Source organism: Girardinichthys multiradiatus, chromosome 15, assembly GCF_021462225.1.
Source record: "Girardinichthys multiradiatus isolate DD_20200921_A chromosome 15, DD_fGirMul_XY1, whole genome shotgun sequence".
In the NCBI taxonomy this organism is placed as follows: Eukaryota; Metazoa; Chordata; class Actinopteri; order Cyprinodontiformes; family Goodeidae; genus Girardinichthys; species Girardinichthys multiradiatus.
The window spans coordinates 32540824-32557288 of NC_061808.1; the positions used below are offsets into that span (position 1 = coordinate 32540824).

Consider the following 16465-nt stretch of genomic DNA (forward strand, 5'->3'; position numbering starts at 1 on the left):
ATGATGGGGTGATGGGCAATTGATGAGGTATCTATGAAATGTCATGTTTACCAGTTAAAAAACCTTTTGCATGATTGTCTGGCTCTGTGAGTGTTTTGATGTAGAGTCAGATGTAGATTGAAAGATTGCAATCTATTTTGTTGCAATGTAGGCAGCTTCTGCTGTATTCACACTGTGATTTCTTGTTGCTTTATAACATATCCAGATATATCAATTAAGACTTAGTCTATTTTAAATTATGTTAACTGGTTTCCCACCCCAAGCACTTGGTTAAAATCAGGAGATCATCATTATTTTACCATCAGGATTAAGGTTATAGGCTAGTCTAGTATGCCCCCTGCTGGACAAACCTACATTGAATACAATTGTTCAATAATAAAGTTTCATGTTTTCCAAATATATATTTAATAAACTGTATCCTAAACCAACATTTAGTGACTACCACTGTTTGCAGCCACACAATTGTTGATGTAATGATATAAAACTAAAGATTGATGAATGGTTTAAAAAGGAGAAATATCCACTAATGTATTTTTTATCGAAGGTAGTAGTGAAGCAAACGAGACAATTTATCTTTATTAAAATTATTTGTGATTTATTTTGTCATTAAATTGAAATACAAATTTTACATTTTTATATACTACACACAAAAGGAAGAAAAGGCCCAAGAAACAAGAGACTTTATTCGAGGTTAAATAATGGCAGGCAGTCCCCCCGCCCTCTTATCCTTTAACCCCCGTAGGCTTACAGAAATGGTTTTACCCTACCACTTAGCAGCCAATTGAAAAGTACAACACTCACCCCTTCAAAGTGGACAAGTGGCCAAATGGCTCAGAGTCACAAATAAACATGTTAACAACACGTCATTAACCTGTAGTCAACATATAGGCAATGTGTTAACATGTTGTCAACAGGTTGTCAACAGGTTGTCAACACGTTTGCGTGTTATTTATGTACTGTCAACATGTTGTCTATGTATCAGAAGTCCCGTGTTTGTGAACTAGCTGGTGTTCCATACAAGTCCGTTAGTGTAAACTGATAACTGACAGCGCATGTTGCTGACAGCCAATAAAAAAGTGAGACTGTGATATGGTATCAGCTGCGAGCCAATGTTTGTTTTTTTGAAAACCATCTGTAAATTTCATTTTGAATATCATTAACATTATCACAAAAAAAAAAAACTAATTGTAAATCTTCAAGGAAATAACAATCACAGTGATGAAAAGAAGCAAAAAAGAGAAACACTCAGAATATTAAGACTAAAATACAGCAAATAATGTAGGCCAATATAAAAACAAACCAAACATTTCAAATATTGAACATAATGGTAAAAATGGTTTTACATTAACAACTGTCTGTATTCAATAAAGTGGTTTAGTTCAGTCTTAATTTAAAGAACTGATGTATAAACTATTTTTCAAATATAACCATGTTATTTACCATAAATTTTAAATATATGTTTATGCAGTCAAGTCTAAACATTATATTATTGTCTGTTTAGATAGAAACAGTAACATTTTTGGAAGAAAGCTAGATTATTCAAAAATCCACTAATATCATCACATGAAAAAGTGAATTATTCTAAACCCTCATCAGTATTACAAAACAAAAAAGAACTGTCAACATCATACAAATGAAATTGTGTTTTCTTAAGGTATTTTAAATGGCATTTTCATTTTATAGTGGAGTGAGGCAAAAATATAGTATTTCCAAATTCAAAAAAACAAATCTTCTATTACTGCTACCTTCTGGTATATTTGTTTACCTTTCAAACTGTAAATGCAGTAGGACAAAAAATAAAAGGCTAAAAACCGGTTTTATTGCAGAGATCGTCCCTCTGCACACAAGGACTATTCAGGCAGAGTGATGTCATCAAGCACTTGTGGCCTTATCATTGGAGCTCAGTGATTTTATGGTTTCTGACCGCACCTGAAAAAATAATTTAGTGCAGTGCTATGAAAAAAAATGTAGTTACTTCTTCTTGGTGAATGATAATGATTTACTTGTATACAAAATATTTTAAATGTATAGACTTATAGTATAGCCATTTTCAAATAACTATCCATTAATAATATGTAGATATCCTCTGGAAGTATTATTTGAAGCTAAATAAATTTAGTATAATGGCAGCAAACATACAGGTCCTTCTCAAAAAATTAGCATATTGTGATAAAGTTCATTATTTTCTATAATGTAATGATGAAAATTTAATATTCATATATTTTAGATTCATTGCACACTAACTGAAATATTTCAGGTCTTTTATTGTCTTAATACGGATGATTTTGGCATACAGCTCATGAAAACCCAAAATTCCTATCTCACAAAATTAGCATATTTCATCCAACCAATAAAATAAAAGTGTTTTTAATACAAAAAACGTCAACCTTCAAATAATCATGTACAGTAACACTCAATACTTGGTCGGGAATCCTTTGGCAGAAATGACTGCTTCAATGCGGCGTGGCATGGAGGCAATCAGCCTGTGGCACTGCTGAGGTCTTATGGAGGCCCAGGATGCTTCGATAGCGGCCTTTAGCTCATCCAGAGTGTTGGGTCTTGAGTCTCTCAACGTTCTCTTCACAATATCCCACAGATTCTCTATGGGGTTCAGGTCAGGAGAGTTGGCAGGCCAATTGAGCACAGTGATACCATGGTCAGTAAACCATTTACCAGTGGTTTTGGCACTGTGAGCAGGTGCCAGGTCGTGCTGAAAAATGAAATCTTCATCTCCATTAAGCTTTTCAGCAGATGGAAGCATGAACTGCTCCAAAATCTCCTGATAGCTAGCTGCATTGACCCTGCCCTTGATAAAACACAGTGGACCAACAACAGCAGCTGACACGGCACCCCAGACCATCACTGACTGTGGGTACTTGACACTGGACTTCTGGCATTTTGGCATTTCCTTCTCCCCAGTCTTCCTCCAGACTCTGGCACCTTGATTTCCGAATGACATGCAGAATTTGCTTTCATCCGAAAAAAGTACTTTGGACCACTGAGCAACAGTCCAGTGCTGCTTCTCTGTAGCCCAGGTCTGGAGAATGTGGCACCTGTAGCCCATTTCCTGCACACGCCTGTGCACGGTGGCTCTGGATGTTTCTACTCCAGACTCAGTCCACTGCTTCCGCAGGTCCCCCAAGGTCTGGAATCGGCCCTTCTCCACAATCTTCCTCAGGGTCCGGTCACCTCTTCTCGTTGTGCAGCGTTTTCTGACACACTTTTTCCTTCCCACAGACATCCCACTGAGGTGCCTTGATACAGCACTCTGGGAACAGCCTATTCGTTCAGAAATTTCTTTCTGTGTCTTACCTTCTTGCTTGAGGGTGTCAATAGTGGCCTTCTGGACAGCAGTCAGGTCGGCAGTCTTACCCATGATTGGGGTTTTGAGTGATGAACCAGGCTGGGAGTTTTAAAGGCCTCAGGAATCTTTTGCAGGTGTTTAGAGTTAACTCGTTGATTCAGATGATTAGGTTCATAGCTCGTTTAGAGACCCTTTTAATGATATGCTAATTTTGTGAGATAGGAATTTCGGGTTTTCATGAGCTGTATGCCAAAATCATCCGTATTAAGACAATAAAAGACCTGAAATATTGCAGTTAGTGTGCAATGAATCTAAAATATATGAATGTTAAATTTTCATCATGACATTATGGAAAATAATGAACTTTATCACAATATGCTAATTGTTTGAGAAGGACCTGTATACACACCTTTTTGTCGAGCAGCGTTCCAAACATCCAAATGAAGCAGCCCTGCATAAACACACAAGGATTAGAGAATTTTTGTTTTTGTCAACATTTTACTGAAAAAGTAGAGAATGCTAGAATACTTATAGTTCGTGAACATGACATTGTTATTACCTGCAGTGAGTTGAGTAATGAAAAAGCAAAATGAATCTCTTTGTTTTTTGGGGCAATTATGGTTCCAACTCCTAAACTCCAAGTCAGTCCAAAAAATGGTGTGAGCACAGCCAAACTCCTGGCAATTACCACCAGAACATGCTGCTCTCCTGCTTTAGCTGCATTCTTCTCTACTCTTCTTCTCAACATTTTGTATATCACCACAAGCAGGATAATGAAGTTTATAGCCACTATCAGAAGTGCAGGAATCAGAAATGCCAGCAGAGCTTTGGAATCATCCCAGCTGAGCCAACAGACACGATTTCCTCTTATGTATTTATTTGAAGGGGCAGTTACTGCCATGGTTGTTACTGCAATGATCAGCGGTGCAGCATATCCCAAAACAAATCCAATAACCAGCATAGATGCTTTAGACAATCCCCCCTCGAAGACCCAGACAGTGCGATAAAGCAACAGAAGGCCTGAGGCTAACATCCAGAAGAACATGGCAAGGTAGAACAAATGGATAATGAAGGTAGCTGCAGCACATGCTGGAGGGTTTTCCTTCCCTGCATCTGTAAAGGATGCCCCAATAATGAACCAAATGTTTGCAATCAGGAGAGAAACAGCAATGTTAACGATAGAAATATGACGTAGGAATGCCGTTGTGTTGGTACTAATTTTTCTCCATACGAGAGCTTCAGTAATAAGACATATAACCAAAGAACCTATAGATATGCCAACTCCAATGAATGTTATGTCCGCCATTTTGGGATCTTTGAGATATTCAGAGGACATAAGGATAGAGAAGGAGGTGGTGTGGTTGCAGCTGCAGCCGATGGTTTCATTGTTGCTGAATAGTAACGAACAGCCCCAGTTGCTCCATCCTCCAAGTCCATCAAAGAGACTGAAATCCCAGAAAACACATTTTGGACTTTTCAAGGTACCATTTAGAATTTTTGATGTTATGGATATATTTCTGATGTGGAGTTCTGTCTTTACAAGTGTAACCTTTCCATTGATAACCATAATTGAGGAGTTGTCTTCATCTCTCAGAGGGAGCACATTATTCATGGAAGCAAATATGAATATGGTGGTAAATTGATTTCCTCCACCAGCGTCTGTTATGTTTATTTTCACAGAGGAATTAAAGACACCAATACAACTGTATGTGAAATTGGTTTTCCTCAACAGAATGAAAGGTGTCTCAATGGTGAAGGATTCATTGGCAAGAATGGTGGAGATTGTCTCAAAAACGTTCAACAAGGAGGAGCTGGAGCTTTTTATATTGGTGTTATTATTTGTTTCTAAACTTGGTCTATTTTCTTTCTGGTTTAGGATATCCCATGATGCCTTTGCGTTTTCAGAGGTGAGAAGACCTGCAATCTCCAGGATGTTCTGTATTGAAAAAACATACAATATGTATTAGATCTAAACAGGTAGATCTTGAAAGGTGGAAATATCACAGTACACACGAATTCACCTACGTTTGTTGATTGTTTACTCAGTGGCAAAGATAACAACGAGGAGACATTGGCTACATTGTTGAGGATCGTAACAATAGTACTGATTGTGGCTGGAGATTGAGTAACGTTCCCAGTGTAGTTGACTGTAACAATTTTGAGTTCCTCCAAGAATACTGGCAGTGTCGAGTCATTTAGTTCCTGTTGGATATGAAGAAATAAAGGTTTAGTGTAACAACGGTAATGGTTTGTATGTAGTTTACTGTTTTACTGCGTTTTTATTAACTTTTATAATGTCTTGCAATTGCATTGCATTATATTTATTTTTATTAGCAGAAACAATCTTTGTTAAATGTATTACATTTATATTTTTTCCCTTTAAAGTGTGATACAAAAGGTAATGGAAAGTTCTGATTTTGAAATTAGAACCATTATTGGATGTTTTTAACAAAACAAATACTGTCCTTGAAACATCACCTGGTTTTCTTAAACATGAAGCTTTGGTGGTGATGTAAATATCACAACCAGCAAGTTTTGTGCATTTATTTTGTGTAAATACAGAGGGTAAAATATCAATTAAACACAGCCTTTGACACAAAATTACCCCAAATTTCAGTAATGTCTGGTTATATTTCTCCATTCATCCTTCTTTCGGTTATATGAAGTCTACCAGAACCATATGCTGAATGTCAGTTCACACCATTATGTTCCTAACAGATAACTTTACCCTTGGCATGGTGTTTTTGGGCTGATATGCAGATCCAGTCTTCCTCCAAGCACTGTGTGTGCATGGTGTATCTTGCACATTGAGTGTGGCTATTGCAGTTAAGTGCATAACTTATTGTTTTCATTGAAAAAACTGTGCCTGCTATTTCTAGGTGTTTTTGGAAAACTCTGAGAGTGCCCATTAGCTCGTGTACAACTCTTTGGACTTTTCATTGACCCCTCAGTCAGACATCATGAGAGGTGCCTAGTCATTACTGGTTTATGAAATGTAATGTATGTAAGAAACCAGTTATGACTAGGCAAATTATCTGACTTCTGGATTATAGCTCCAACAGAGCTCACTGGAGGTTTATGAGATTAGAAATGCAACTATAATCATTGCCATTGGTAGGCTTTGAAACATTAAGACTTTTATGTGAAAACCTCTTTTATCAATTGTACCACTTGTGCAATTCTTGACTTTTTTATGCCTGTTTGCACATCCATTTGTTCAAATGTTCAATGTTTATTCCTTGGGTGGCGATTACTTGGGCTAGTATCAACGTCTGGTGGTAATTTTATGTCAATAGCCCCATTAGAAATATTTCAACTGGGAAAAACATCAAGGTGATCAAAGCTTATTAAACCGGCTGCATATTCAGTAACCTACACTGATATAGATATTTGCATACACTGTATAAAAACATTATTTTGGTCTTGCTGTTTGACATTAACAAAAAAAAAGATTAAATGTTTCTTGTTTTGGATTAGGACTGGCAACCTGTCCAGGGTGTGCCCTGCCTCTCGCCCATAGACTGCTGGAGATAGGCACCAGCTTCCCAGCGACCCACTATGGAATAAGCGGTAGAAAATGACTGACTGTTTTGGATTAGTTAAGACTATCACAGTTACTTCTATTTGACAGAACAATAAGAGAGATCATGTTATTACTTTACCTACAACATTACCATGGAAATTAGGAGATATGTTAGTCTAAATTTGCTAATAAAAATAAATAATAATTCAAGTGTAAAATTTGAGTTAGGGTTTGCTTTCTTTTTCACATATCCGTCAGTTGAATCTGTGGATACTACTGCAATGAAAATATCACAGAGTTCTGAAGTTGACCAAGTGAGGGCGCCAAAAATAAAACTCTCATACTCATTTCAAAAAGATGTAAATGGTTTATAACATCTATTGTGGGTTATAATTTTATGTTGATTCAGCTGGTCTTGGTATCACATATGATTTGTGGGCAGAGCTGAGATGGTGCCCATGAGCAACGTGACCCGCAAACCTGACTCATTTACAGCATTTCTGTCAGGTTGAATGTACCAAAATTCTTGCAAACTAATGGAAGAAACGTTTGGAAGGATATATAAAACATTTGAACTAAGTCATACAGTTTAAAAAGCAATATCAACATATCAAATCTCATTGTTCTCACTTTCAGCAAACAGAAATAGTTTGGCAATCAAAACTGACCTAAAAAACGAAACATTTGGCCTGATTTAATGTAAGACAATGAAAAAAATGGCTTAATATCTTTTTATTTTGTGAAAATGTTTGGTTTCAACTATCTGTTTTTAAAACTGCAGGTTTTGTGCTTATGTGCTTACTTTGTTAAAGAGGCAGAGGTCTCAGGCCTACTTGTATCAGAAAATATAATGTGATGTAGTATACAGGTCCTTCTCAAAAAATTAGCATATTGTGATAAAGTTCATTATTTTCCATAATGTCATGATGAAAATTTAACATTCATATATTTTAGATTCATTGCACACTAACTGCAATATTTCAGGTCTTTTATTGTCTTAATACGGATGATTTTGGCATACAGCTCATGAAAACCCAAAATTCCTATCTCACAAAATTAGCATATAATTAAAAGGGTCTCTAAACGAGCTATGAACCTAATCATCTGAATCAACGAGTTAACTCTAAACACCTGCAAAAGATTCCTGAGGCCTTTAAAACTCCCAGCCTGGTTCATCACTCAAAACCCCAATCATGGGTAAGACTGCCGACCTGACTGCTGTCCAGAAGGCCACTATTGACACCCTCAAGCAAGAAGGTAAGACACAGAAAGAAATTTCTGAACGAATAGGCTGTTCCCAGAGTGCTGTATCAAGGCACCTCAGTGGGAAGTCTGTGGGAAGGAAAAAGTGTGTCAGAAAACGCTGCACAACGAGAAGAGGTGACCGGACCCTGAGGAAGATTGTGGAGAAGGGCCGATTCCAGACCTTGGGGGACCTGCGGAAGCAGTGGACTGAGTCTGGAGTAGAAACATCCAGAGCCACCGTGCACAGGCGTGTGCAGGAAATGCGCTACAGGTGCCGCATTCTCCAGACCTGGGCTACAGAGAAGCAGCACTGGACTGTTGCTCAGTGGTCCAAAGTACTTTTTTCGGATGAAAGCAAATTCTGCATGTCATTCGGAAATCAAGGTGCCAGAGTCTGGAGGAAGACTGGGGAGAAGGAAATGCCAAAATTCCAGAAGTCCAGTGTCAAGTACCCACAATCAGTGATGGTCTGGGGTGCCGTGTCAGCTGCTGGTGTTGGTCCACTGTGTTTTATCAAGGGCAGGGTCAATGCAGCTAGCTATCAGGAGATTTTGGAGCACTTCATGCTTCCATCTGCTGAAAAGCTTTATGGAGATGAAGATTTCATTTTTCAGCACGACCTGGCACCTGCTCACAGTGCCAAAACCACTGGTAAATGGTTTACTGACCATGGTATCACTGTGCTCAATTGGCCTGCCAACTCTCCTGACCTTAACCCCATAGAGAATCTGTGGGATATTGTGAAGAGAATGTTGAGAGACTCAAGATCCAACACTCTGGATGAGCTAAAGGCCGCTATCGAAGCATCCTGGGCCTCCATAAGACCTCAGCAGTGCCACAGGCTGATTGCCTCCATGCCACGCCGCATTGAAGCAGTCATTTCTGTCAAAGGATTCCCGACCAAGTATTGAGTGCATAACTGTACATGATTATTTGAAGGTTGACGTTTTTTGTATTAAAAACACTTTTATTTTATTGGTTGGATGAAATATGTTAATTTTGTGAGATAGGAATTTTGGGTTTTCATGAGCTGTATGCCAAAATCATCCGTATTAAGACAATAAAAGACCTGAAATATTTCAGTTAGTGTGCAATGAATCTAAAATATATGAATGTTAAATTTTCATCATGACATTATGGAAAATAATGAACTTTATCACAATATGCTAATTTTATGAGAAGGACTTGTAATAGTGTATCTGCTTAAGATGAAAATACAAGTGCAGATGCTGAATTCTACTTATATCAGAGTCTTTATTTATGTGTTTTGGTTTCATTATTGTGAACATGAGTGGATTACCTTAGATTTATCTAGCAGGCCATGTACAGGTGCTAGGACACAGTTGTCTTCAATAGCTCCATATGAACCATTCATACAAATTGCTGTCTTTTTTCCCACCATGTCCTTTTCGCAAGGCGCCTCCACACTGGAATTTGCTGGTCCGATACCGATTGATGGATCTACCCATTTAATATCTATAGATCGAAGAATGCAGTACATTAAGTTGATTTGGAAAACTTGAACCCTTAGTCCAAATCTCATACAACAAAATGAGGTTGAGGATTTGATTGATGGCATGACCAGGTACAATCTTTCAAAACAGGCACAAATCATTCTACTGAAACATAACCCCCCTCACCCCACAAAATTGACAAACATAGAGGGACATTACCAAGTCAGAAGATCTTGCCGTTTACATATATTTCATTTGACAGTTTCATAGTATTTTATGAAAGAATATGTTTTGCTTTTTTTTTTTTAGTTTGCTGTCTTTTCTGGTACAGATCCATTGCAGCACGTACTAGGTGTGTGACCGATCAGTGGTTAAACAAAGAATATGTCACTCCCAGAGATCACCAATCTCATCAAGAGTAGAACATTCACATAGGTTTTTAATGCCTTGTGTTAGGTGCAGTGGTAGAATATTAGAGCTACAATCTAAAGCTTTCCATACCAAAGAAATCCATAACTTGCTAGCAATAACGAATTATAGGAGGTTGTAGACTAACCTGTTTAATTTTAGTCGGTAGTACACAGGAGTTTAGGTTTCTCGTGATCCATGTCAGCAGTGAAGAGGTTGCTGTCAATATGGCAATCCTAACAGTCTGCTTTAGACAAGATGTTAGTGTATTTATTCTATGTCCTATTAACACCCTTCTTTTGCCTACTGTGATTATGTTCTTTCCAATGCCTGTTACAGTTTAATTCATTCCATTAAACATACAATCAGACACTAAAGACTAATTTATATTGCACCGATCCAGTCTGTTCTAGTTTCTGCTTGACTGGGAAGTCTGTGTGATGTAAATTTTGTCATCTGCACCCAACCATTAAGATACACTCGGGCTCTACGAATGCCTGTGTGCAGCCTAGATTTTTGTGAACATAATGACTGCGTAAGTGGTCGGGGACAATAATACTGGCAGTCAGAGAGCGGCGCCAAACACACAGCAGATAAAGACAATGACGCAGTGAGGAGAGATCTGCTGTTTTTTCTGTTTACATAGTTTATCTCTCAGGAGCTCCAAGGACATAAAAACTGGATTGTGCTTAAAATGACAACAGAAAGATAAAAATGTTGAAATCAACATACCTTTGACCTCTTCACATGTACAGATGGTCGTGTGTTTGGCACTGCTGTCAAACATGATGTATGTGCTGCTTTCCACTATGTGGCCAGGGCATCGGAATGTTTCCATAAACACAAAAGGTATAAGTTTTTTAAGTTAAATACATATATTCATCAGTGCAATCGGTGCATAAAACAAATCTGTAAATTATATGTGTAATTGTTTTTCAATCTTAGTCTCTCTGTGTCACCTTCTGGAATAGTCTGTAAGAACAAAAAACACACAAATTAGTCTTGATGAAAAAAGCTGTGTCCATAGAGTATTTATTTGACAGGTCCCATTTAGTTGTAATATAATACAATATAAATGTCTACCTGACACATGCACACAGCTCCAATCAGAAGTACAAAAGCCTTGATCCGCATTGTGAATCTGACAGAAAGAAAACATATTTACCATTAAGAAAAAAAAAACATAATTGTGCTATTCCACATTATTATACTTTTGCTAAATTAATGGAGTTATTTGTGTGTGTGTGAATTACTTGAGTTGTTACTGATGGTTGTGAATTTCATGTCAATGGACCCTTTAGGATTATGTTTACTGAGAAGAATATTAATGTGTTCAATACCTATCTTCCCCTGTTATATATGTGAATTAAATTTTATATTGGTTATTTGCTGTTTTTCCATTTTCAGTATAGAAAACCTGCTTCCCTATTAAGCTGTCTTCTGTTTGCAGTACATTTTATGTATTAACTATGCTTTTATTTAAGCTTGTGAGTTGGGCAGTAAAATAAAACCTCCTATAAAACCTTATAGGGAGAGTTTGAAATTACTTGTACCTAGATTCCTTAGAGCTAGTCAGTTACACGTCAATGATCCTGTACACTTGTATGTAATGTTGAAGTAAAGTTTTTTTTCTTTAAAAGTATATGGCAGCTGTTTGATTTTTCTTTGATATGTTGTATGAACTTTAACATCTAAAGGAGATAAGAGATTAAGGTTACTTCTTTTTTTTTACACTACAAACATTATAAGTTGCATGTATGAGAAAAAACACAAAAAGACAACAAAATCCTACCTTTGCATAGTATTACTGTTGCAGTAGTGAAAGAGCCTAAATCATCTGCCTTTCTGCAGTGGGATAGCAAAGTATTCAGTGTGCCTTCATATCCATCAGAAGCAGAATTACGCTGAGTGAACAAACTTGTCCCAAACACTGAGTTATGCTGGACAAGGCGTCTGTTTCCAGGTTAAGGGTGGTGCCAGTGTGACAGGGAATTATGTGGGAGTTGAAGGATACAGTTGCGTTGTTTTTTTTTATTGATTGTCCATTTGCATTGATGGCATTTCTCCAGCAGGTAGGTACAGGGGCCACAAACAGAACCATTAAACAGGGTACATAGGAATGTGCCTTAGGAGTCTGGTTTTTACATAAGCAAATACTCACTTTCCACAATTCATCTACAACAAGTACATGCATAAAAAGTCTAATAATCATACAGTAGAAAAGAAGCACATCAGACCAATACAAAAATTCTCAAGTTTAAAATGTAAAATTAAGCTTTGAAATTAAAACATACTATTTAACATACTATTTATATTTAGTATGCCACACTAAGGTATTTATGAGACCAGTTATAATCCGCTGTTTTTTATTTATTTAAAAAGAATACCTTGAATCAACAATATGAAATCTATCATATTAAAAATATTTTAATCTTTCTGGTATATTTGGTTCTGTAAAATTATGCAAAATACATTTGGTCAGGTTGTCATGGTGAAGCAACTAAATAAACAAGCTTACTTATCTGTCCAACAGTCTTACTTTGTTCTAATTATTTGCATCAAATTTAGTAGCCTTTGTTGATTAAAAAAAAAAAGACCCAGTGGATACTTATACATGTAGACTTTAAGGAAAGGGAATTAAAACTGTTAAAAAGGCAGATGCGTCTCAGTTTGTAAAGATTTCATAAGATTAAATGGAATTGTCTGAGAGCCAGGAATTGCATCTGTGCAAAAAAATCAGGAATTTAAAAAAATACTATAGACTGATTGGTTGGGCTCAAAACTATTAAAATTAATAGTAGCACTAATATTCTCGTCATATAATTTTTCTGCTTTTATTTTGAGGGGACTCCGAGGGGTACTCAGAGTCTTAGGAGTGCAGAAAAGTTGAATTTAGTCTTTCCAGGTGCTGCGTAAGTATCTAGTTCTCACTACCTGCACTAGCAGAACCTGGTTGTAATGGGGACCAGGCACACAAGAATCTCAAACTTGCTGGCAAGGATAAGACACTACAAATTCAAAGAATCCCAGGGATCCAGTTGCCTACGATCTGATGTTAGCGTATCAGTCGATCGAGGACACAAAGTTAAGTATTATCTGCTGTCCAACTAATCCAGCGTTTATGCAAAAAGAGGCAATATAGACAACCTGTCTTTTCTTTCTAAAATATTCACCTCAATAACTGTTAGCAGACTAGAAAATATTATCCCAGATCTGATCGACACAGACCAGACAGCTTTTGTTAAACATAGATGCACCCAGGATAATGTGAGGCGAGCATTACACTTAATTGACAGTATGAGCAAAAGTAACACAAAATCCTTAGCAATAAGTTTGGATGCCGAAAAAGCTTTCGACTCCGTTCGATGGGAATTCCTGTACCTGGTCTTACAATGTTTTGGCTTTAATGATACAATCATAGGATGTCTGAAATCCCTATACAATTTACCAGTGGCCAGGATCAAAATTAACGGAAGCCTCTCAGACACAATTTCATTGGAACGGCGACACAGTCCCCTAAGCCCTAACCTATTTGCACTATTTTTAGAGCCACTTGCTCAAAAAATTAGGGCAGACCAGGAAATCAATATTATTTAAGGGAATAGAATATAAGATATGTCTAAATGCAGACAATGTTTCAGCCACCCTATCTGACCCTGATTTCAGCCTACCTAATCTATGCCAATTTGGCTTTTGTACAGGATATAAACTGAACATAGAGAAAACGCAGGCACTTTATTAATTATGCACCAAGATAAGACAAGACATAAGTGAACTGTATAGATTTAAATGGAAAACGAAAGTTAGGAAATATCTGAGGGTTAAAATAATAAAAACTTTGAACAAGTTTGTCATGCCCAGCCTGTGTCTGTATTTTGTGTTTTGGTTAATTTAAATCTGGTCTGGTATCTGTTTTCCTCTGTCTCTCCGCAGCCTGTCCCACACCTGTTTCTAGTTTTCCCTGATTGTCTGGTCTCGTTGTTCATAGGTTCACTCTGCCTTCCTGTTTGTATATGTATGTTCCTTAGTTTTCATTGTTCCCTGCTGGTTCCTTGTTGTGAAATGTCCTCTGTCATGTTTAGTGTTGTTTTCTGGTCATGTATCCTACCATGATGTCTGGTTCCCTGTGTTGGGAACTATTGGGGATCAATAGTTATCAAAAGCTTTTTGCTGCATGAAAGCATGTGGGTGTGGCCAAGCCTCAACATCTGACTTCTCACCATAATAGACGAAAGTGTAATTTCCTAACACACAAGCTCGCAGCACCACCAAACTTTCTGTGTGTCAACTCAGACCAACACACATCATATTCATAAGCTCAATTGATGACAACACGTTAGCAACGTTTACTTACAACAGGATGTCACCTGCTTCTGTGGTGGATCTTTTTAGACTCTAAGTCTTACAAGCTTCAAGCACAGTGTGATCACACAGATCAAACTGATGTTAAATCCTACTGGGATCAGTTACTGTTAGCTGGACTGTGTGGGTCTGGCTGCGAGGCAAATTATTATATCTCGCTATTGGCATATATTTGCCTCTGTATTACAAATGCATGGTCCAATTTTCTCCAAACTGAATATGGTTGATCTTTGTCAACCCCCAAACAGCTCTATTAAATTACATTTTAATTTGGATCAATAGCTCCCCCTAGGAATTTTCAAATGCTTTATATCCCTCAAACATCTTTGGATCCACACCTGATTTTGTGTGCATAATTGAGGATGAATATTTGGCATGGTCAGTTGATGACATCACTAGAACCACCCACTGAAAACCAAATGAAAGGTTTCTTATATGATTGACCTTCTTTTACAATTTCCAGAAATTTCAAACATTTTTTCTAATAAGACAATAATTTTACATGATATTTTCAAAGGACAAAAGGAAAGTTTCATTAATCCTTCGCCACGAAACCGGAAGTGACCCCAGCTTCAATCAGGAAGGTTAAATTTCGTACAAATTTTGAAGACTTCTTGCCGGAGCAAAACTCAGCATGGTTGAAGGTAAGGTGAATGCTTTCTAAAGTTTACCACCTAGAGGCGATGTGAAGGATTAAGAGGCTGGCTTGCAGATGGCAAGGAGGTAGTGATGCATGTGTTCCACAGTGGCAACACAGGCTGAGCAGCGTTAAGCTGCGAGGAACGTCCAATGCTGCTTGCAGCTTTAATTGTGATGGTTCTTCCTGTAAGCCTTTTAATAAATAACAAAAATATCCACATAATAAAAATATTTAATGTTTACCATCTTCTGTAATAAAGTTAAACTTTTAAAATGTTTCATGGGTACAAAGAGTACATTATAATTAAACTGGAAACAATTCTTAAAGAATACATTATGTCAACACTAAAGTAGACAACTTGGGAATTAAACAGACTGTATTCTCTTGATAACATTGAAAGCTGTTATGTATTATGCGTTCAACTAAAGCTCTATGGGTACACTGTGTCCTTATTTGCATCATTAGGTGACTATTAAGGTTGTTGTTTTTTTTTAAACAATAGGGACCCAGGTTGAAAATCCAAGATGATCTGTGTGAACAGTGTGTGATGGTGTGTTCATGTAGTGCTTGATTGTTGGAAGACAAAAAATAGCCAGGGCCTGGGGAACCACAGCACCAAATCTTCACACCTTTAATTGAACCCCATCCACCATGAGACTTAATTATGAATGTATTTTTTATCATTCTAACTCTTGAATTTTAACTGATATGCAAAGCTGCAGTGCCATTAAAAAGTATTTGCCCTCTAAAGATTTTTTTTCCTTCTTTTGTCTGACTAAAATGATTCAGATAAAAGCAGTGCACAAGCCAAGCTGGACATCCTTTGCAGGTGCTTCAGCTCCTCCTCAAAAATACTCCTTAGGGATTTTTCTAGTGATAATTTTTAGTCTTTTCATATGAAATTGTTACAGTCCACAAATTAAAGATGCTCAAAAGTCACATAAAAGAACTGAGATAAACTTCAAAATTCTTTAGCGCTAATATTAACACAAGTGTCACCTTCTGGTGTTGACTAAACTTGTCTGAGAAGTGGCGCACTGAATGGTCCACATCATTGGAATCATCCTTCAGGAGAATACCACTAGCTCTCGAATTACTGGCATCTACTGCCAACTTAAAACGCAATTCAAAAGACAACATGCAACAGGGAAAGGCGCATCGGGCAAAAGAGCTTTAATGCTCTCAAATTTGTGATGTTGGTTAGGTAACCAGGCAAATTTAACCTTGTGGCTCATTTCACCCAGGTTGGGGTCTGGACTTGGACAAGGCAATTGCTGCAGTTTGTTAGAATCATCACCTGTACCAGCAATAAACTCCAGCTTTAATAGACAAGCTTACGCTGAGGATCAGTGTTGTTTTTGGCAGCCATCTTAGTTTTAGTTTTAGTCTTTTGGATGAATATGCTTATAAGTTTGAGTAACATTTAGTCATTTTTATATGTAATACTTTTAGTCCAGTTTCAGTTGACAAAAACTCAAAAAGGTTTTAATCAGTTTTGGTTAAAAACAATGTGTATTTTCTGTCTATGT

The 16465-nt window shown here is 37.2% G+C and overlaps 1 protein-coding gene across 1 annotated transcript; it reads right to left on the reverse strand.

Moving 5' to 3' along the window:
* Positions 1-1715: 1715 nt before the first annotated feature.
* LOC124882510 (adhesion G protein-coupled receptor F4-like) lies at positions 1716-4727 on the reverse strand. The gene is made up of 3 exons (XM_047388940.1): positions 3864-4727; positions 3714-3755; positions 1716-1929 (listed from the first exon to the last, which is right to left on the reverse strand). Exons 1-3 carry the CDS (start codon positions 4638-4640, stop codon positions 1873-1875), a joined length of 876 nt encoding a protein of 291 aa, XP_047244896.1. The 5' UTR covers positions 4641-4727; the 3' UTR covers positions 1716-1872.
* Between the last annotated feature and the right edge of the window lie 11738 nt (positions 4728-16465).

What these genes read in the sequence shown, in the direction of transcription:
- LOC124882510 (XM_047388940.1), bottom strand. Translation starts at nt 4,640, where the DNA reads ATGTCCTCTGAATATCTCAAAGATCCCAAAATGGCGGACATAACATTC. An exon ending in CATTACTCAACTCACTGCAG is followed by an intron (nt 3,756 to 3,863) that starts GTAATAACAATG and finishes GTGTTTATGCAG; the next exon opens with GGCTGCTTCATTTGGATGTT. An exon ending in GAACGCTGCTCGACAAAAAG is followed by an intron (nt 1,930 to 3,713) that starts GTGTGTATACAG and finishes TTATTTTTTCAG; the next exon opens with GTGCGGTCAGAAACCATAAA.